Below are 22,454 nucleotides of genomic sequence, written 5' to 3' on the forward strand. Positions count from 1 at the left end.
TATATATATTACATATATATATGTAGGTCAATAAAAAATAGGTCAATTACATATATATATATGTATGTATATATATGGATAGATTTTGGAATAAGGGTATACATTCTGTCAGCCTTAAATCTTTAGTTTTCACTCACTAACAGGATCTCTCTGCATAGCCTCTGGCTATCCTAGAATCCACTGTGTGGACCAGGCAGGCCTCAAACTCACAGAAATCTGTGTGCCTCTACCAGAGTGTGTATTACCACACCCAGTTTTCACACACTGATAATACCTCCTCCCTCAAAAGGGGAGGGAAAGACCTCCTCTATAAAGTAAAATCAACTGTGTCTCACTTATCCTTTTACACTTATCAACCATTCTCTCTCTCTCTCTCTCTCTCTCTCTCTCTCTCTCTCTCTCTCTCCCTCCCTCCCTCCCTCCCTCCTTCCCTCCCTTCGTCCCTCCCTCCCTCCCTAATAACCAAAGAGTTGAGAGATGCAGAGTTGTAGAACTCACTTGTGCAAGTATCAACTCTTGGGGGTTCTCACCTTTCCATCTGTTCTTCCATCTTCTACTCTGAGTATGGAATACATTCTATCTTTCAGACCAGATGTGTTTGTTTGTTTGTTTGTTTGTTTGTTTTTCAAGACAGGGTTTCTCTGTGCAGCCCTGGCTGTCCTGGAACTCACTCTGTAGACCAGGCTGGCCTCAAACTCAGAACTCAGAAATCCGCCTGCCTCTGCCTCCCAAGTGCCGGGATTAAAGGCGTGCGCCACCACCGCCCAGCTAAGACCAGACTTTTGTCTTCATCCAGCATTAATATTAAAGGTGTCTACTGAAAATGAAGTCACATTTTTGATTGTAGTTTTTTAGCTTGACAGGTAGGCACAGGTAACTGCACTTGAAGCTATTAGATATTCAGCATTTTAAGTCACTCCATGTTGGATGTGATGAAATTGAATATTGTAACAGTAAAAATAGACTTGTCTGGGGAGGGGAAGTTTGCATTCATTCCCACAAAACAGCTTTGGGATATAAAAATATTGACAATATAAATATTCAAAACTTTCACAGTGACATAATTTATGTTCTTTTCTTCATGAGTACTATTAAAATACACAAATCTAGAAAATGTACAAGTGTTTAAAATACAATTAAATACCTACTTCAAAGCTGCACAAAATAGTTTCAGATACAATTTTTTGGTTGAATTAATTTTCCAAGGGCTTTCTTTTCTATTGTTTATACTTTAGAGAAGCAGCGATTCAATAGCAGTTCATGGTAGAAGGACAGAGGGCAAATACCAGCCAAGAGTTCCCTTGGGTCCATGAAAACATACCGTCTTCTGGTATCTCCACACAGAAATAAAAAGAAAGAACTTAAGAAAATCCTTATCCATTGTAAATATAATATGGCCAGAACCAGCAAAACACTTGTATTATGCTTTCTGCACTCAACCCTTTTTAACACCATCTGCTTGATTTTCAGAATAACTCCATAGAATCCAATAAATGAGTCTGGTAGGCTCATTTTATAAACTAGAAAAAAATGAGCAAAGGTAACCTTAGAGCTACATTCTCTAATTTCTTGCTTAATATTCTTTACACTAAACCATTTTGCTTTCATAACACATAAAGTTACTATAGTTTAAGCATAAGAGCCTTACAATGTCAAAAGGTCAGCTTCATTGGGTAATTAGATACACTTTGCAATTTATAGCATAGAACAGATATACATGTTATAAAATATTTAACACTGTGATAAAATGTTCTTTCCATGCACGTTCAAGCAGTAAGTTAAAACCTTTAATCCCAGCACACAGAGGCAGAGGCAGGCAGATTTTTTGAGTTTGCATCTAGCTTAGTCTACATACTGAATTTGAGGTCTACAAGGGCTCCTAGAGTGAGACCCAGTCTCAACCCTCATGCTAAAAAATTAAGAAGCTGGGCATAGTGTCACATGCCCAGCACTTGGGAGACTGAAGCCAGTGGATCTGATCTATATAGCAAAACTATCTGTAAAGAAGAAAAACAATGGGGCTGGAGAGATGGCTCAGCGGTTAAGAGCACTGACTGCTCTTCCAGAGGTCCTGAGTTCAAATCCCAGCAACCACATGGTGGCTCACAACCATCTGTAATGGGATTGGATGCCCTCTTCTGGTGTGTCTGAAGACAGCTACAGTATACTCATAAATAAAATAAATAAATAAATCTAAAAAGAAAAGAAAAACAACTGTTAAATTACATTTTAAAAAAAGAAAAAAAACAATATTTTTAAAAATAATTGAATTTTAACATTATTTTATTCACTTAACTGCGTATTTTATCTTCCCTTCTACTAAGTTTGTATAATGACTTCTGAATGCTAAGTCAAGTTTCTAACACTATTTTTCTTGTTCAGAATATCTTGTCCACACTTTTACTGGAAATAGAATAATTTGGAAATTTGAGGAAATACTATGTATGTATATTGATAATTTTGAAAGTAGTTCAAGGTAAACTGTAATTTTCTCTTTGAAAATGTCAGTATATAAGCATTGTTAAATTTGGACAATGTACTAAAACATCAAAGTATTTGATATTGAGTGATCCTTTTTATTTCCTTACAATATTTGCTTACAGCATCTCCTTTGAACACTTACATACCTTATCAAATATGAAGATTCCAGGAGCAATAAACCCAGTAACAAAGAGGGAATAGAAAACTTACTATGTTCTGAGAATGGCAACTCTGCTACTTTAAAGAGAGAATTTATATTTTAGTCCTAGTCAGATTTTTTTTCTTTCTTTCTTTCTTTCTTTCTTTCTTTCTTTCTTTCTTTCTTTCTTTCTTTCTTTCTTCCTTACTTTTTTTTTTTTCCGAGACAGGGTTTCTCTGTGTAGCCCTGGCTATCCTGGAACTCACTCTGTAGACCAGGCTGGCCTCAGAAATCTGCCTGCCTCTGCCTCCCAAGTGCTGGGATTAAAGGCGTGCGCCGCCACTGCCCTGCCAGTATTCCTAAGACTGCTTATAAGTACTTTGCTTTTTTCCTGCTCTAGCTTTGGTGCTGGGGATTGAATCTGGGTTTTCAGAACTAAAGAAACATTCTGCCACTGAGCATTCAGTTGTACCTTATGCATTTTAACATTATTTAGTGTCTGGCCTTGCACTTGCTCATGTGTATGACAGAGTGCACGTGGTCAGGGGACAACTCCAAGGGAAGTAGGTTCTTTCCTTCTACCACAGGGGCTCCAGCTATGAAACTCAAGTTTATACGTTTGGTGGCAAGCTTCCTTACCCAGTGAGTGGCCTCATTGGCCCTTCAAGTGCACTTTGTATGCAATACTAGTTAACTCAGGAGAATATAAATCCTGATACATTCTTTTCAGCTGGATTACATGTGTACAAAAAATCTATTTTCAACTGTCAAGAAAGATAATACTGACATATCTGGTCACTAAGGTCAGCCATATGCTAACAAAATGAGAATGGATGTAATTTTGTAGACCCTGGTTTCAAGGGAAAAATTTATCTCCTTTTCCTCCTAACTTAGCAGACTGCCCAGTCTGTTGGTGTAGGTGGTGAGACACAGCGTGTGTCCACCAGCTTAAGAACGGGTCTGGATGTTTGCAGATGTTCACTCCTTGTGTCATTCTGCTGTGGATGTTGACATCTATCCAGAGCGACACGGTCTGTCTGTGGTAGTTCTTCAGCAGGCTGAAGTCAACAGAAGCACTCTTTTCTGGGCTTCACTGCTTCCTCAGAAGAATGCACAGTATTTGGAACAAAACCACTTTTAACCCCTTCCCACCCATCCTGAACACAAATCTCTCCTTTTTTAATAAGTTCATATATGTCTCTTGTCAAGACTGTAAAGGACTCTTCCACATTTGTGGCATCTTTTGCTGAGGTTTCTATATACTTCATTCCACAGTCTGCTGACAGCTTCTCAGCTTCCTCCCTTGAAACCTCACGTTGTGAAGCTAAATCACATTTATGTCCCACCAGTAGAAATATAATCTGAAACGGCTGTACATGCATTTTTGCTTCTTCTAGCCAATCCTTCACATGTTCAAAAGACCGTCGGTTAGTAATGTCAAACACTAAAAATCCTCCAACTGAGTTGCGGTAATAGGATCGAGTTATTGATCTGAAAAATAAAAAAAGTTGTGTGAGGACAATGCTGTTTCTTCTTCCTTTGAACAACGAAACACCAAAACCAAACTTGTAGGTACCTTAATGTCATTTAACTAGAATTTATAAACCCCAAAATGAAGTATCATAAGTGAACAAAAATATTCTGAGATTAACACACATAGGCTGACAGAATATTAAAATAACATTTTTAGATACATAAGAACTTATGCAGTATATCATCTTGCAGTATCTTATGAGGTTTTATTTTTAAGTATTTGGTAGAAAAGTTATTACAAAATTGGGTTTCAAACATTAAGAGAAATAGAAAGCTATGGCTGTAACTCAATAGAGGGCCTAGCATGCAGGAAGCCCTGTCCCAAGCACCACATATAATAAGTATGGTGGCACACTTCACAGGAGGTGAAGGTAGAAGAATAAGAAGTTCAAGGCTGGGCTGAGAAGCTAACTCAGTTGGTAAAGTGCTTGCCAAGAAAGCATGAAGACCTGAGTTTGGTTCCTAGAACTCAGGTTAAAAAAAAGTGTGTGTGGTAGCTCAAAATTGTAATCCTAGCTCTTGGGAGTCAGGCACAGGCAGACCCCTGGGTCTTGTTGTCCAGGCAGCTAGTATACTGGGTAAGTTTTAGGCCAATGAGAGATGGGACTCAAAAACATAAGGTAGACACCAGGTGGTAAGACTAAAGGCCAATGCCTTTAGTCTTGGGAGGCAGAGGTGTATCTTGAGTTTGAGGCCAGTCTGGTCTACAGAGCTAGCTCTAAGACAGCCAGGGCTACACAAAGAAAACCTGTCTCAAAAAAAACCAAAACCAACCAGACAAAAAGCAAAAACCCCATCGCCTGAGATTGACTTCAGGCCTCCATACTCACTACACACATGTGCATGAGCCCCTGCACACACGAATACACTACACTACACACACACACACACACACACACACACACACTCTTTGTCTATCTACATAATGAGTTTGAGGCCAGCCTAAGATACAGTTCTAAGACAGAACAAAACAAAACCCAAACGAACAAAAAACCAAACACAAAACAGCAGAGGGTGCAAAGGGAGAAGGGTCAGATAGTAAATCGGATCTTAAAAATCTCTCCTATCCTGTGATCCAGTGAGGTTCTTTTGTCTTTCACACTCCCATCTCTCCTTCAATAGTTCAAGAAATGAGACGCCTTCTCTGCCTTGACTCCTTTCTCAAACAATTCCACTGAATTGTTAGCACACTGCTATTATATTTACACATTTGTATAATGTGCTGACTGAATATGTAGGTACGTCTTTGGCTCAGTTTACAGTTCCTTGAAGGGCAAACATGTGTCTTATATCATATTGGTTGGTAAATCTTAGATGTCACAAAATGTTTGCTATATAGGACTAACTAGTTAAAATGGCGATGGGAAATGGCAAATGCCAAGGACCTCGAGGGTCAGAGTCCAAGGCACAGAGACCTCTATGACAGTACAGCTGGATGCCCTGTACCCTTGTACTGTCTGCATTGTCATCATCCCTGAAGCCACAGTAGTTCAGTGACCCAATAGTATATGTGCCTTTGCTTCTAAGCCAGGGGCTTTTAGCTAATAAGTACCAGTCTAGCACTCATGATGCCCCAGGTTCAACACCTAACACCGCTAGGAAAAACAAAACGAAACAAATTTGCTTTCTGAATTCGAAGAAAATGTCTAATCTCCCCAGTTTATTCACTTGCCGTTTCCCTCAAAATTCCTAGCATATTCTGAAGTGACTCCCCTCCCCCACTCTGTCCCTTCATCCATCTTTCTTTTTCCTAATATTTTTATTGATAATTTGGGAATTTTACATCATGCACCCCAATCACACTAACTTCCTAGCCTTTCCAGTTCTGTTCCCCACCTTTATAACCCACCTACCCCCTAAAAGAAAACAAAACCACAAATTTAATTTATGTTGCCTATGCACTCACTGGAGCACGGTCAAACTCCCAGTAGCCAGCCCCTTAAAGAAAACCAGGTCTTTCTCCCAACCCACCTCAATTATGAATGAAGCCTCAAATTATGGAGAACTACACTCCAGTGTCCTTGCTACTAGTTCTCCTTTATGGTTTCCTATCTAGGTTGTTACTGTTCTTTGTTGTGGGGTTGGGCTGGGGTTTGTCACTGAAGCCTTCTACATCCCTCAGTCTCAACTGTGAGTCTGCAGTCATGCATCCCACTGCAAAAATAGCTTCCTTGACCTTTACAGTCAGAGGAGCACAGACTGTGGACATCCATATGGTCTCCGGAGTCAGCATGTACGTACAGACCTCAGCATGGTCTCTGGTAGCAATACAGACCCACCTGACATCAACATGGCCCTGTGCTGTAGCACCAAGCATAAACACCATCATCGCCTGCAGCAGCAGCACAGGCAAGGTCATCAACGTGGCTTCTACAGCTACACCAGCCAAGGACACCAATATGCTCCTCATCTCAGCACAGTGACATCAACATGGCCTTCTCAGGTGACATCTGCATGGCCTTTGGTGGTAACACAGGCCACAGACATCAACATAGTCTTCAGCTGCAGCAGGAGCACAGATCCAGACATGGCTCTTGTTGGCACAGCAGACATCTGCATGGCCCTCAGAGTAACATTTAGCCTTCTCTTACACTTGTCATCGACTTCGAGTCTCTAGTTCTGCCCTTCTCCACCACACAGATGTCTCCGTTCCATCTTTCCCACCTCACCTCTCCATGGCATATTCATTCCTTGTAGTGGCATTGGAAACTGCAGTGTGTCACAAAGTTTTTGTTTGTTTTTTTGTTTTTGTTTTTTTTCTCTAACAGCTTTATATACAACTATTCACTGCATTGGTCTGGTTCAGGTGTCTGGTTTCTGACGCACACACCATAAATACTGGACCATCACTGGGACTTATCTCAGATATCCTGCTGTTGCCCAGAGTTGAGGTGATCTTGTGGCTATGTTGGTTGGAGGGTGGGGGAGGGCAGGTACTGTGCAAGTTCCAGGCTGCTACATACCTCCCTGCCTACAAACCCCCACTCCCAACTCTCTGTCTCCCAGCTCAGGCTGCAGCCCCAGTATCTCTAAGCCGGGACCAATTGGTGGGCATAGGACCAGCCCTATTCAATGATGGCATCTGGTTCTGCAAGACCAGCTCTTCCACATGCGCCAGCCGCACACAGATGGCATAGATATTGGGGTGTACCTACTCAAAGCGCTGCGTCTGGGCCCAAAAGGCAGCACTTGGCCAGTCTTCATGGGGCTTCTGCTGGCATCTTTCTATTCTTCTTTTTTTTTTTTTTTTTTTTGGTTTTTCGAGACAGGGTTTCTCTGTGTAGCCCCGGCTGTCCTGGAACTCACTCTGTAGACCAGGCTGGCCTTGAACTCAGAAATCCGCCTGCCTCTGCCTCCCAAGTGGTGGGATTAAAGGCGTGCACCACCACTGCCCGGCGCATCTTTCTATTCTTAAGACAAGGTTTTCCAAGTCCAGGACAGCCTAGAACTTCTGTGCAGCCCAGCTGTCTTCCTAAGTCAGCCTCCTGAATGCTAGGATTGTAGGCATGCACCATCATGCCAGGCTCCAAGAGAATGAGGACTACACTACTGTATAGGCACTGATGACAAGAAAAATCTCCTACATAATCTCCTAAATAATCTACTTCAATTAAGTTGATGCTGTCTTCTTTAATTCTGTGGGACAATTAGCTTGTTATTGTTCTGTCACTTATCTGTATGTGTACATTCAGGCAGATGTGCCATGCCATAAGGTAACTATAATTAAGTCTATGTTGTTAGGCCAAAACTTCATCAGCACCAAATCTAAATTACTTTCTTAACTTAACATTGGTGTAATTTTTATTACATTTATTTACTTAACGTGTGTTTGTATGTGTATATGTTACATATGTATTTGGGTATATGCATACCATGTCACACACAGAGAACAGGGAAAAACTTTCCAAGGGTTGGTTTTCTCTTTCTTCCATGTGGGGTTGGGGATTGAACTCAGGTCCAGGCTTGGTTGCAAGTGCCTTTAGCCACTGAGCCATCTCACTGGCTTTGCCAGTGTAATTTTTAAAAACAAAACTTTTGCAGTTGAAAACTCAATATGGAGAAAGATTAGTAAGTGCAAGTTTGTCAAGATTTTACTAGAATATGGGAGTTTGGAAGATAGCTCAGTGGTTATAAGTATGTGTAGTTCTTGCAGAGACCCATGTTGGGTTTCCAACACCCAGTTAGGTGGCTCACAACTGTCTAAAACTCCAGTTCTAGAGTGATTCGATGTTTCGGTTCTTTGAGGGCAATATTCAAAAATGTACATACTTACATGTAGACACAAGCACATATAATTAAAAACAGTAGAGCCCAGACAAGGACAACATCAACAGACAGGCTAATGGGGGGCGGGGGGGGGGACTCGTGTTCCACCCTAGACAAAGAGCCACAGGCAACTGGAGAATGCTGAGAGCAGGAGAAGCAAGAAAATAAACATACAAGCGACATTACACAGGCTGGGCAGGTTGTGTTTATATATTCAGGGATACACACACACACACACACACACAGAGAGAGAGAGAGAGAGAGAGAGAGAGAGAGAGAGAGAGAGAGAGAGAGAGAGACTCTAGCACCAAAAATTAAAGAAAAAAGATCATAGGATTGAAAGACTAAAGGTGAGGGGCACACAGGAAGACTTGGAGGGGAAAAAGAGAAGGGGAATGATGTAATTATAGTAATCTCAAAAATAAAAATATTAAAAAAAAAAAAAAAGACAGAAATGGTCAGGCAGTGGTGGTGCATGCCTTTATCCCAGCACTTGGGAAGCAGAGGTAGGTGGCACTCAGGACAGCCAGGACTACACAGAAATGGATTTTTTCCAAAATTACAGGAGGTAATACAAACAAATTAGCCTGACTTCATTGAATTACCAAGACATTTTGGTAAATGTTTAACTTTACAAATTAAAAATTTTTTAAAATTGAGTTACCACCCAAAAAGGAAAATTCAGTATTGAAATGTTTGCATGGTGTATGTATATGTGTGTGTGCATGTGTGTGTGTTTTGTGTGTGTGTGCATGTGTGTGTGTGTGTTTTGTGTGTGTGTGTGTGTAGGTAGATAGATGCATACACATAACACAGAAGCATGCCTTACATTGTAGGAAACACCATTTTTTTCTACAAACTTGCATTTTTTAAAAAATTCTAATTTTGTATGATAGAGGTAGAACTAGAGGGAACAGCTGTGAGCCTATCCTCTGCCTAGAATGTAAGGGGGATACAGAACCCCAAGAGTACAATACGGTTACAAGCTCTTAGCAACCCCTTATCCTTCCCAAAGGGAAGATCCAGTTTTTGTCTGCTGTTTTTTATGTCTTTAGGAGTTGAAGATTAATCCAAGCCTTCATTAATAAGTGTGTCCTGTCCCATTGAGCTATATCCTCAGCCCCACTGGTTATGTTTGCGAAGGAAGCCTGCAGATCCTTCACAATTTGAAGGTGACACAGTCTCACCCACTTTCAAAGACATCTTCTCTGGCTAGACCTCAGGAACATCCCGCCCCTAACCCCTCCCCCAGTTATCCCCTCCAATCCCAGCTTTGAAACTGAGGTCATCTGCTGGCATCTGTCAGTTCCCGGCCAGTCTCCACAGAGATTTTAGCACTTGACTTTTTCTCTGTCTCAAGTCCTGCCATTCTGCTGATATCTGCAGCTACTCTAGTGAGTTGTTCAATGGCACCTGTTCCTAGATGTTCTCATCTCTAATGACCTGGATTTGGGGGCGCAGTGAGATGAGGTGGTTCAGTGGGTGGAGGTGCTCGCTGGTGACCTGAGTTCAGTCTCAGGACCCACATAGTGGAAGGAAAGAGCTTACTCCTGCAAGCTGCCCTTTGTCATGTGCATGACCCCACCCTAAGTAAGTAAATGTAAAAAACAATTTTAACTGCAATTTGTGCTGAGGAGGTGGTTCAGCTGCACATCATTTGAAATCACTATGAATTAATCATACTCAATCCCAAGTGGGCACTCAGGAGTGCCAAGGAACACTGCCGGGACTCTTGCATGGCATTCTCTACCCCTCCTTTCCACTCTGTATGCCTGCTACTGGATTGCTAACTGTGAGAGGCATGAAGAGCCATGTCTGTTTTGTTCACTGTTGAATACACACTGCTCTCAAGTGCATAGGACAGAATGATCACCCAGTGTCTTTGTGACTGACTGACTGACTGAATGAATGAATGGCTGATCTGGTCAGGGTCACCAATACAGCTGATGAGGAAATAAGAGACATGACAGAATAATGAAAGCCAGGGCAAAGAGATAAGAGCAGTACAAAATGCTGTCTAACATGTCATCAGTTAGTAGTTTGGCCTCATGTTTTTACAAGAGCATTTGCTATCGGTATTTGGAGAGGTTGATTAACATATAGTAGCCAGTGATCTTAGTAAAGTTTCTAGTGGGAGCTAACTCTTAAGTTGGAGATGTGTAGATGAGACAAAAAAAAAAAAAGTGAATGGTAGTAGCTTTTAAAATTAATCAGCTGGGCATGGTGGTGCTCGCCTTTAATGACACCACTTGGGAAGCAGAGGCAGGAAGATCTCTGTGAATTTGAGGCCAACCAGGGATTCTCATCATCATCATTATATATGTATGATGTATATTTGTGGGCTTGCTACAGCATGCATGTGAAGACCAGAGCACAAATATGAGGACTCAGATGAGGAATGCTTTCACTAGAGAATTAGCCCAGGCTGGCAACTGGCTCCTTGGAGCATCTTATGGCAGTGGGTGAGCAGCCAGAAAGAGGTAGCACCACTTCCTGTGGTTCTTGCTGCTCAGAGCTCATAGGATCTACTGCTTCTTCAAACTTGCTTCTCCCACTTAGAAACAATCTCATCCCATTCTATCAAAGCAGCCTGAAAAGTGATCAGAGCAACTTTCACTTTTTTCTTTCTTTCTATTATGTGTATGGGGTGGGGCATGGGTAATGTGCACATGAATGCATATGCCCACAGAGGTCAGAGGTGTCAGATCTCCCTGGAGCTGAGGTTATAGGCAGTTGTAAGCTGCTTAATGTGGGTGCTGGGAATCGAACTCAGGTTCTTAGGAAGAGCAGTATGTGCTTTTAACCACTGAGACCTCTTTCCAGTCCCTCCCTCCCCCCACCTGTTAGTCAGCTAGACTATTTATCATCCTGACAAATACCCGAGGAAAAAAATTTAAGGGGAGAAAAGATTTACTTTCGCTCATGGTCTCAGAGGCTCATGCCCAAAGTCCCTTGATCCCACTCTGTGGGCCTGTGATAAGGAAAAGTATCACAACAGGCAGGGTGTGGTGAAGCAGAACTGCTCACCTCAGGATGGCAGGGATAGAAAAGGTGAGGGATAGACAGGGAGAAGAAAGTGATAGGCAGAGGGGGATGAAGAGAGAAAGAACACACCCATTCCAGAGACAAGCATCGTTCAGTGACATTTCTCCCAATCACTCATCACTTCTTCATATCATCATCAAACTGTGACAGCGTCAGGGGATTAATTAATCTATCAATTAGGTCAGGATTCAGTCTCTTCTCCCAAGCCTATCAGCTGGCAACCAAGCCCCTTTTATACAAGCTTTTTTGGGGGGGCATCTCAGACTCAAGGTGTCACCCGTCTTTAATTTTTAAGTGTATAGCACAGTAATGCTCATATCAAGGACAACGCTGCTCAGATCTTCAGGCCTCTAAAGCTAGAGCTCTCTCGATCACTCCATTTCCCGCTTCTTTAGGTTTGACAAGTTAAATGCTTTTAGAATCACGCATTATATATCCTCTGACATCTCTCCGTCTCTTTCCAACATTCACTGTACAGCCCAGTCTGGCCTCAGAGCTAGCCTTAGCTTTCCAGTGCTGGGATTATAGGTATGTGCCACCATGCTCAACACAGCTACTTAAAGGGTTTTAGCTGCTGTATTTTCTTTCCTTTTTTTTTCCTCCAGAGATAATGTGTACATTAATGAGTAATTGCTAGCAGTCTCAGAGCCTACTTGGATTTACAAAGATTTACTTAATGTTGGCTTAATGTAATGAACTGGGAGTGAACTGCTATGAGGGAATTTGGAGTCTTTTGGCACAAAGAACAATTATTGAGGTTCTAAAAATATATAAATGATATCTCAAACAGCTACCTAGTTTTTTGGCAAGCACTGAAAGGAAGATGATGTTGCTGTACGGAGGACAATACTCCACAGGCCCTGGAGTGTCCAGATTTATAGCAGTGACATATATAAATACTTAAATGTAAGTGGCAAGATTATATAGTGTTTGCATGTCACCGTGAACTTTACTGGATGGACCTCACACTCCTTAAAACTCTGGGCATCTGCCGACTTGGGTTAAATGAATCAGATGCTCCTTCTGGAAATGCCCATCTTGTGGCTTTGCCAACTGTAAAATAGGCATTAAGAGGACAAGAGTGCTTTGATGCTGAAGACTGTTGGTAGCTAGTAGCCCACAGATGCATTAGCCTTTTCCAGCCAGGGCGATGTGCTCTGACTGCCCTTGTGGGAATAGGCACTGTGCTGCCGCTTCACTCACCTGCTCCTTTTGCCTCGTAATGCTGGCCCTTAGGCAGCTTACAATAAATGTCTGCCCCTCATTTTAACAGGTCCCAGTCCCTGCCCTTGCCTAGAATTCTGAAACTCAACACTTTGAAGTTAGGCTAGTCTTTCTTTAGCCAAACATTAATATTTCCAGTATCTTCCCAATTTAAAAAAAATCAGGCTGTGGTTACAAAGGCTCCAAGAAATACTGAGAAAGGACTAATAGACTCTATTTTCCTTTTGAATATGTCAGTCAATCCACTCCCATGAGGAGATGTCTTATTCCTCTTTCATGACACATCCTTGTTTGGTAACAGTGCTTCTTGCCATCTCCAGTTTTCTATTTGCCATTTTTGTTCTTCTTCTGCATAGCAATGAACACATTCTGACATTCTATATGATTTTCAGCTTATTTGATTATAGCTCAACTCCTGCCATTATAAAATGAGGCAAAGTCATGGTGTATGCCTACAATCCCAAGACTGAGAGGCTGAGGCAGGAGAATCATGAGTACTAAGACCCTGCATAAACAAACAAATACATGCCATATTTTATGAATGCAGGTTCTCATGTTTGAACAGCAAGCTCTTCATCACTGAGCCATCTCCCCAGCTCCTAATCCAGTGCTTCCTGGTATCTTCTGCAGAAAAGTAATGCTGGGCTTCTCAGCATTATTATTATTTTTTGTATAATAAAATGGATTATCAGATTCAATTAAATACTACCCACAGATGGCAATTCATAATGATCTATAACTTCAATCCCAGGGCATCTGATGCCTTCTTCTGGCCTTCATGGGCACTACACATATGCAGTACACAGATATACAAGAGAGAACATGAGAGAGAGAGAGAGAGAGAGAGAGAGAGAGAGAGAGAGAGAGAGAGAGAGACTTTTTATGCAAGCCAGCTAGTTAAGATCTTGGACAAGTCAAAGATTCTCTGCACATTAATTATCTTACTTAGAAAACGACACGAGAGGTGGAGGAGGGAGGAGCAGGAGTTTAAGGTTTTACAGGCATTTTAAGGGAATGCCTATGAAGTCAGTTGGAGACCATTTTTCAATAAAAATAAATAAATTTAGTTTCACAAAAAATAATAGACTCTTTCCTCCAATGATATCTACCTACTAATAGTACACTGAAAACTATTTCGGGGAAAAGTGATGGACAAAACCTATAATTTGAGAATCTACAATCTTTCTTCATAATGCTTTCTTTTTCAGCTAGGGAAGTTCTTGGGAGCCACCTAGCCCTTCTCCCCACCCCCCCCACCCCCCCAGCATTCTCTCTTAGTCTCACAGAAGAGGTCTCAGTTTGGGTCACTTACTACACTTCTGTATATCTGTATATCTATGGTTGAAGCTATACTTCAGCCCTATCTACTTGACTCCACATCACACTAATGTATACGTATCCTGTAAATGTATCCTGTAAAAAGGGGATACATTGGGAAGGGCTAATCGGAAGAAAGGAGTGAAGTGGCTCAGTGGGCAAAATGCTTCCTTTGCAAGCATGAGGATCTGAAGTTGGGTCCCCAGCACCCATGTTTAAAAAAAAGGCTGGCTATACAGCAGCATGCACATGAAACCAGAGCTCCAAGGAAGAGGAGGCAGGAGGAGACCAGGAGTTCACTGACCCTTATTGCCTACAGCTTTTTGCTAAGTTAATTAGCCAGCTAACTCATTAATAGGTCTGCTGTTGCTTCCCATCTTAAAAAGAAAAAAGAAAAAACATCTGCTGCTTCTTCTTTATACTCCTTGTTAAACAGTTATTCATGATTGCATATTTTTAAGAGCCCAAGGAAGTTGGCTAATATAATAATAATAATAATAATAATAATAATAATAATAATAATAATAATATACACATCTCTTTGCTGCAATATTTCTTAGCAGCTTTCTTCCTCTGGTGCTGGGATCAAACCTAGAGCCTTGGGGATGGTAAAGAAGAAGTCTGCCATGGAGCCACAAGCTTTCGTCCTTGGTATTTTGAGACTAACTCTTGCTAGGTAGCTTATTCTGGCTTCAAACTTACAGTCCTGCCTCTGCTTCCCACATGCTTAGGTCACCATCATGCCTAGCTTTTTAGATGCTTTGATATGGATATGGGATTTTAAAGGAATGCTAACATGATAAAGATTTCTAAACACATTTGATTATCCAGGTCATCTTTTGAAAAGAATCACAAGAAGCACATCTTGAGAGGACTGAGGGAAGAAGCTAGGGAGGGAAGAAGGCATCACTCCTTGAGCATTATAATTAGTGCCTATAACTGTACTACCCAAAAGGCCAGACAATATGAAAAAAAAAAATGGTCAAATTTGCCTTGTAATCCACAAGTTTCATGGTGCACATGTGGATTCAATATTGCTACCATGCTTTTTTTTTCACCCTATATACTAGACCACTTTCTGCAACTATGACAAGATATCTGAGGCTAAAGTATAAAGAAAAGCAGTTCATCTAGCAGCATGACATTGGGTTTTGTGTGGTCCCCTCTAGCTGCATCACATCATGGTAGGTGACATCCTGGTGATGGCATGTTTGAGAGGAAGACATTACATAGCAAGACAAGGTGCAAGAAAGCTGTAAGGTGCTGGACTCATTCTTTTGAAAGAACTTATTTTCATGAAACTATTTGGGTTGCCATGAGAAATTACTTTTTAAAATTCTCTATCCTAAATTTGTCTTAAAAATTTTTATGCTATGAATTTATTTATGGGGGAAGGCATCTCATTACCCACATGGAGGTCAGAAGACACCTTGCAACAAGAGCCAATGCTCTCTTTATACCATGTGGGTCCCAAGAACCAAACATAAGTTATCAGGTTTGTATCTTATCCATGGAGCCATCTTAAAGACCCTTCCATGAGAAACGACTTGATCCCTCCCAAGGATGATGTAGCCAATGATTCAATAATTTTACTCTATAGACCCCTATATTTTGAGTCCCAACATCTCTTACCAATTACACTGGTGAATTTGGTTGAGACGAGTGGTGTCAACACATAAAGGACAAACGTTAAAAATTTATATTCTTCTACTTAATACTTTCCCATATTTTTAGTGCTTCCTATATACTCATTAACACTGTATTGCCCTGGGGAGCAAAAGCAGCTGGCTGTCTGAGTTCAAGGCCAGCCTGTTCTATAGTGGGTTCCCAGAGCTAGAGAGAGAGAGAGAGAGAGAGAGAGAGAGAGAGAGAGAGAGAGAGAGAGAGAGGCAATGACAACAACAAAACAATCAGACAAAAAGCCTACTCAAACAAATTCTGCATTAAACATGGTTTTTTATTTCTTTTACTGCTCAACTTTCCCCAATATATTAAAAATTATAAAAAGTGGTGACTGTTACTATTCTGTCTAAACTCTACCTCCACAGTTACCTGGCAATTGCCAGGTAGGCCTGGCCCACTATAAAAGGGGCTGCTTGCCCCCTCCTCTCTCTTACTCTTAATCTCTTACCCTCTTACCTTCTTGCTCTCTTGCCTCTCTGTCCCCTCCCCCCACTTCCTCTCTCTCCACCTGGTCATGGCCAGCCTCTACTTCTCTTCTTCCTTCTTCTTCTTCCATCTTCTTCCCCCCACCTTTGTCCTATCTCCTGAATAAACCTCCCCCCCTTGGAACTGTGCCGTCTGGAGTGGTCTGTTCTGAACTGCAGTCGGACGTCTAACAACAACTAACAGTGACGGCTAGTTCCCCTGTAACATTCATAATTCTAAACTCCCCCTTCCCATTTCCTAGACATATAGCGGCCCTTTCTTATTGAAGGTTCTTTGTGAAATCCTAAGTATTGTATCAAATCAAATCAAATCAAATCAAATCAATATCCTGATCCTACCTTCTTTTTTTTTTTTTTCTAAGAGTCTCACTATTTGGTTGGCCTGCAACTTTCTGTGTAGTCAGAGGCTTGTTTGCCTCTGTTTCCAAAATGCTGGGATTAAAGGCTTGAATCACCATGCTCAGCAATGTTCTCCTTTGAGACAAAGTCTGGTTGTGTATCCTGGGCTGGCCTTAAACTTATGATCCTCCTGCTCCAACTTCTGACTGCTAGGCAAGTGTCACAGTGCTCAGCTGATCTTGTTCTTTTTTTTTTTGTTGTTGTTATGCTAGTAGTTAAAACCTACCAGAATGTTAATTTAAATACTATAAAGTAAAACTAATAATGATCACTTAATTGTTTTGTAATATATTCCAAACTACCTCATGAACTCCCTAAGGTAAGTTCCTTTTTTCTTTATTTCTAATCACCAGAAAACCTAATACAATATTTCCCATAAATTCCTCAGGTTATGACTGTAATGACAGACACGTATCTTCAAGTACCCTTGAAGGTAATAAGACAAGCCAGGAGATCCACAATTCAAAGAAAATATCTGCATTTTTCTAGCAGATGTGGGATAACTTAACAGCAGTTGTTCTGAATGCTGTTTTATGGTGAGGCGTTCTGCTAAATACTAGAAAGGCAACTACTGTAGGTAGCTACTGAAATATGTATTTATGAATACATCATTTATAAAGAGCCAAACAAAAGTATGATTCATCATAAATGTTCTCTAACCGTCCTTGCATTATTGGATGGTTTTAATAATGTATAAATAAAATGAATTGCTATGTAGATTCTTCTCAAAGGCATTACAAAACCCTCAATTAGCAAAGGTTTACATTCTAACGAATTAATTATCCTTCACCTTCCTGTTAATAGGGTGAGGAATTACTTTTAAGTAAATAATTAGACAGAAGAAGATTTTACTATCTTTAAAATGTAGAGCAAATACTCTTAGTAAATGCTTTTTTTTTTTTCTCCTGATCTTGAAATGTCTAAGTTCATCTCTGACTAAGATCACAAATGGAAGACTCTGTAACCCATCTCAAGAGTGGTTGAACGGGAAGGAGTCTTAGAAATCATAAAGATATCTTCATCTTACAGATGACGCACAAGCTAAAAACAAAACAAAACAAAAACAAAATCGTTTCAACCGAAGGAGGCTGATTGAAAAGAAAACGAAAATGTCTTCAGGAAATTCTAAACAATCGATGACCTTGAGCAGCTCTCTGAAAGCCGGCCTTACTGCTTCTCTACATCTCGAAAGTAAGAAAACTAATATACAAGCAAGAAAGGCGGTTCCCTTATTATCTCTGTGAATCAATGGAATCGGTGTCAGACCCAGGAATGGAAACAAACAAACAAACAAACAAAACAAAAAACACAAACACCTTTTTTTTTTGAGACCACAGAGATCTGCCTGCCTCTGCCTCTGGAGCGCAGGGATTAAAAGGCTTGTCCTACCACAATCTGGCTGGAAGCCAAAATTTTGAATGTTGACCATTCTACATATGTAGGCTGAACTGTCTTGGAATGGATGCTGGCCGTGTGAGGGGAAGCCATATTTGTGAATTTCCTTAATGGAGTTCTTTATTTCACAAGCAAAGTACTTGCTGAGAGATATAAAAATGCTTGCCTACAAGAGTTCATATTGATCATGTGATTTTTAAGAAACAAAACCCTATATTATTAGCTTTCTTACCTTCCTCTAGAATAAAGTACTCTTCGACTTCAAAAACTGGAAATATGCTTTAAATGTGTTTTAATCTTAACTATTCAAGAAATTCAGTTTCATTTACTCTTTTTCTGTAAGGCCAGTCGACTTTATACCATCTTTCAGGTTCCCCAGTGAACATCCAGAGCGAGACTATCTACTTAAGCCTGGCTTTCTCCATTTACAAAAGTACTTTTTTCTGTTGTCCGACACCAGAACGTTAAGAACCCATCAGTGAAATAAAAGGTTGCAGACAACTCTCAATATTATCTTTTTTACATCAAAGCGCCAAAGGTGACGAACTCTTAAAGGAAACTTCACCCTTTAAACACAAACACACACCCTTAGTTGTATCAGTGACTCTGATGTTGCATTTAGTTGTTTTCCAAGACCTACTCCCGAGGGTCATGGCCCAGAATCTTCTGATGACCACACTCGGTGCTGTCAGATGTTTAAACCATTAAACCATTACCGCATGCATCTCGCTGTGAACCGTTCCGCGGGAGCTCTGGCTGTAACCCCGGCTGGAAATCTGCTTGCTGAGAACTAAAGATTTCTCACAGACCTGGGAACCCCACTTGGCACATTCCCCGGGCCTGAAAGAGGCTTGGTCAAGGCTGGAGAGGAGGTGCTAGGAGGAAGGTGGTTGAGTCAGGATGTGTGTGCGCAGCGAGCGAAGTCGAGTTTGGGGAGAAGGCAGCGGTCGAGCCAAAGGGACCCAAACGCTAAGAGGAACAGAGCTGGGAAAGACCGGAGACCCTGGTTCGGACAGGAAAGGAGACAGAAAGGGGGCGCAGGAAATCCGCACTAAAGAAAGAAGAAACTGCGGAGGAGGAAGTCGCCCCTGGAAGGGGAGGGGCGAAGGGGAATGAGCACCGAGCGCTAGCACTTTCCAGAGCCTGTGGCGGGTGCCTCCCTACCTGAAGCGCTCCTGCCCCGCCGTGTCCCAGAGCTGCAGCTTGATCCTCTTGCCCGGCTCAATCTCCAGCAGGCGCGAGAAGAAGTCCACGCCGACTGTGGGGTCGCAGGCGGGGGAGTGCAGCCCTGGGAAGCGGCCCTGGGTGAAGCGGTGCAGAAGGCACGACTTGCCCACCGTGGAGTCTCCGATCACGATAAGGCGGAACTGGTAGATCCAAATAGTCTCCATCTCCTACTTGCCCCGTGCGCTCAGGAGCAAGTTCTGCCGAAGGAACTGTCCCTTCAGCACCTACGCGGCGCCGGCCCGCCGGTTTCCAGCATCTTCCTGCGGCTGCGGCCACCGCCTGGTAGCCGCCCTCTGGGGAGGGTGGGGCGGGGCCGCGGGCAAGGGGCGTGGACCTTTTCTGCTTGGGGCGGGGTTTGAGTGTGAGGGAGGGGCCACGAGTTAGGGAGGGACCGCAGGTAGGGGGGCGGGAACCTAACTTGCTGAGCAGCTACCTCGGGCTGAGGGACGGGTCTCAGATAAAGGGGAGGGAACTGACGCTCTAGAGGCGGGTCATTGGTCATACGGGGGAGGAGCCTCTAACAAGAGGGGCGCGGTGAGAGCATCCGCCTTGGAGATGGGGGGTGGGGGGGGAAGTAGCAGAACTCCAGGGGACCTTAGGGTTTTCTAGTAAAGATCTTGTTGGAAGTGGACCAGGAAGTGGGTGTGACGAAAGGACGGTGACAGCAATAACAACCAATGAAAATGTACTCGAGGGCTAAACTCCAGAAAGGTCAGCCAATGGGAAGTGAGAGCCATTTTTTTTCTCACGCGTCTGCAAAGGCTCCTCAGACTAGGAACCTGATCATGGAAGTCCGTCAGGCTCTAACAGGCTTCTGTGTGTACATTCGTGGTGTCCGGGTTCTCAGAAGATTCCAGTTGGCAGTTTCCTCTGAAGAAAACAAATTTGCAGAACTAGTTCTGATAGGTTTTGTTTTGTTTTGTTTTTTAAGGATTGCTTGTTGCTGTTTGCTTCTGGTTCTACCCCTATGTTCTTTGGGACCCTCCAGCCTGGGAAAAACTTAAAATGTTGACAAGCTCATACAAGTTATCACTATTCTCGGTCTATAGCTGCCTTTTGCTTGCGTATGACCAATGGTCTAATAAACAAAACGAAATTTAAATTTTGGTGAGACCTTACTGTGTTTTCATCCCTTTCCTCAAATTTGATGAGGAAGAAGAGAATTTCTCTTCTGGACTGGGATGCAGCTCAGGTGGTAGAGTTGCCTAGCAACATGAAGCCCTGGGTTCAGTCCCCAATTCCACATAAACCAGATATGGTGGCCCACAAATATAATTCCACCATGTGGAGCACGAGATCAGATGTTTAAGATTATCTTCAGCTACACAGACAGTTACAGGATGACTTAGCTTTTAAAAGTCAAATCAAAGTTCAACAGCTTTAAGGTGTGCGTTTATAAAACCAAAGTTTGTGATGAGAGCCATATAGCTCAGTGTAAGCACTCTTTCCAGCCTGCATAAAACCCTAGGTTTGATCCTCAATACTGAATTTTTTTGCCAATCATTTCATTCTTTTCTTGCTTCCCCCATTAGTCGATCTTTATTTTATGTAGTATGTATCTTGTTTCCCTTCTACAATTGTTTCTTCTTTTTCATTCTTTTTCTTTCTTCCTCTTATTTATTTATTTATTCATTTATTATTTTTGTTTTGTCGATACAGGACTTTTTTTGTGTACCCTGGCTATCCTGGAACTAGCGCTGTAGACCAAGCTGGCCTCAAACTCACAAAGATCCATCTGCCTCTGCCTTCCTAGTGCTGGGATTAAAAGAGTGCACCACCATTACCACCACCACCACCCTGTTCGACTACTGTTTCTACTCCTCGGTCCACAAACTTATTTGAGTGTTCACATTCCTAAGGCTAAATTAATCAGAACCCCCTCGGTGATGCTCCTTTGCTTCCACCATCCTGTTCCTTTTCATGGATCCGAAAGAGCACTCAACCCTTATTTCTTGTCCACAAGCCTATCTTTAACAAGCCTTCATACACTGTCTATGCCACAGACTCTCATGAAACAATTACTTCAGCTAACTCTGCATGAGACCCCCTAATTATTAAATTCAACCCACCTGTCATCCTCCTCCTCACCTCTGACCATATCATTCTCCCTGACCTCTCAGGACCCCTCCATTTAAGGGTAACCAAGTGACAATTCTATCCTCTGAGACATTGGAGTGGCTTTTTTTGGTAAAGATTGTTTTCTTTCTGTGAGGGCATGGCAACCTTTTTGTCTGTCTTTCTCTTTCTCCTCCTCCTCCTCTTCTTTTTCTTCCTCTTTCTTTTTCTCCTCTTCCTATGGGTGTTTCGGCCGGGCGGTGGTGGTGCCTTTAATTCCAGCTCTTGGGAAGCAGAGACAGGCAGATTTCTGAGTTCAAGGCCAGCCTGGTCTACAGAGTGAGTTCCAGGACAGCCAGGGCTATACAGAGAAACCCTATCTCGAAAAACAAGAACAACAACAAAACCCAAAAACCATATGGATGTTTTGAATGCATTACATCTGAGCACCATTTGGGGGCTTGGTGCAGGCAGATGCCCAGAAGGGAGCATCCGATTTACAATAGGATGTGAACTGACACATAGGTGCTGGGTGTTGAAGCTGGGTACCCAGGAAGATTGGGCCAGTACTCTGAATTACTGAGCTATGTCAGCTGCTTGTCTTTTACCCTTCTTTCTTTTTCTCTTCCTACCCGAAATGTATTATGACAACCATCTTGTGAAGAGGAAGGTCTGGATGCTAAGATCCTGGTTCCTATGTGACTTTGTTGATCTGTGCTACCAACTCTGCTATAGACAAATGAACCAGTAGCCATGAAACTATTGGTGGCTGAACTTTCTTTCCTTTGCCTTCTTCTTCCTGTTCGTCCTCTTCTTCCTCCTCTTTCTCCTCCTCTTCTTTTTGTTGCTCCTTGTTCTTCTAGCAGAATCCACAGATGCTGCTGGCATCTGAAAGGTAATAGATTGTAGCTGCTGCAGAGCTCCTGTTAGGTGGTGTCTAGACACATCACAGACTGATTTCTGTTTCTCTATAGACATAATTTAGTTGGTTTGTCTAGCATACGTGTTCATACATGCTATTATGTGGGCCTTAGATGAACCTCAGAGCTCCATGTATTAAAATCTTGGCCCACAGCTTGGCACTGCTGGCAGGTGACAGAGGTCTTTAGGTCCTTGGAAGGCATGACTTTGAAGACAGTTGTGATGAAGCCAGAGAGATGACTCAGTGGGTAAAGTGCTTGTTGCTTGAATGATGACCTGCAGTT

The 22,454-nt window shown here is 42.2% G+C and overlaps 1 protein-coding gene across 1 annotated transcript; it reads right to left on the reverse strand.

Moving 5' to 3' along the window:
• Positions 1-595: 595 nt before the first annotated feature.
• On the reverse strand, positions 596-19,478 carry Rab39a (RAB39A, member RAS oncogene family). Its single transcript, XM_076925235.1, has 2 exons — positions 19,132-19,478; positions 596-4,111 (listed from the first exon to the last, which is right to left on the reverse strand). Exons 1-2 carry the CDS (start codon positions 19,356-19,358, stop codon positions 3,685-3,687), a joined length of 654 nt encoding a protein of 217 aa, XP_076781350.1. The 5' UTR covers positions 19,359-19,478; the 3' UTR covers positions 596-3,684.
• Between the last annotated feature and the right edge of the window lie 2,976 nt (positions 19,479-22,454).

The sequence above is a fragment of the Arvicanthis niloticus genome, chromosome 26 (genome assembly GCF_011762505.2).
Source record: "Arvicanthis niloticus isolate mArvNil1 chromosome 26, mArvNil1.pat.X, whole genome shotgun sequence".
NCBI lineage: Eukaryota > Metazoa > Chordata > Mammalia > Rodentia > Muridae > Arvicanthis > Arvicanthis niloticus.

What these genes read in the sequence shown, in the direction of transcription:
- Rab39a (XM_076925235.1), bottom strand. Translation starts at nt 19,358, where the DNA reads ATGGAGACTATTTGGATCTACCAGTTCCGCCTTATCGTGATCGGAGAC. An exon ending in GCGGGGCAGGAGCGCTTCAG is followed by an intron (nt 4,112 to 19,131) that starts GTAGGGAGGCAC and finishes TTTATTTTTCAG; the next exon opens with ATCAATAACTCGATCCTATT.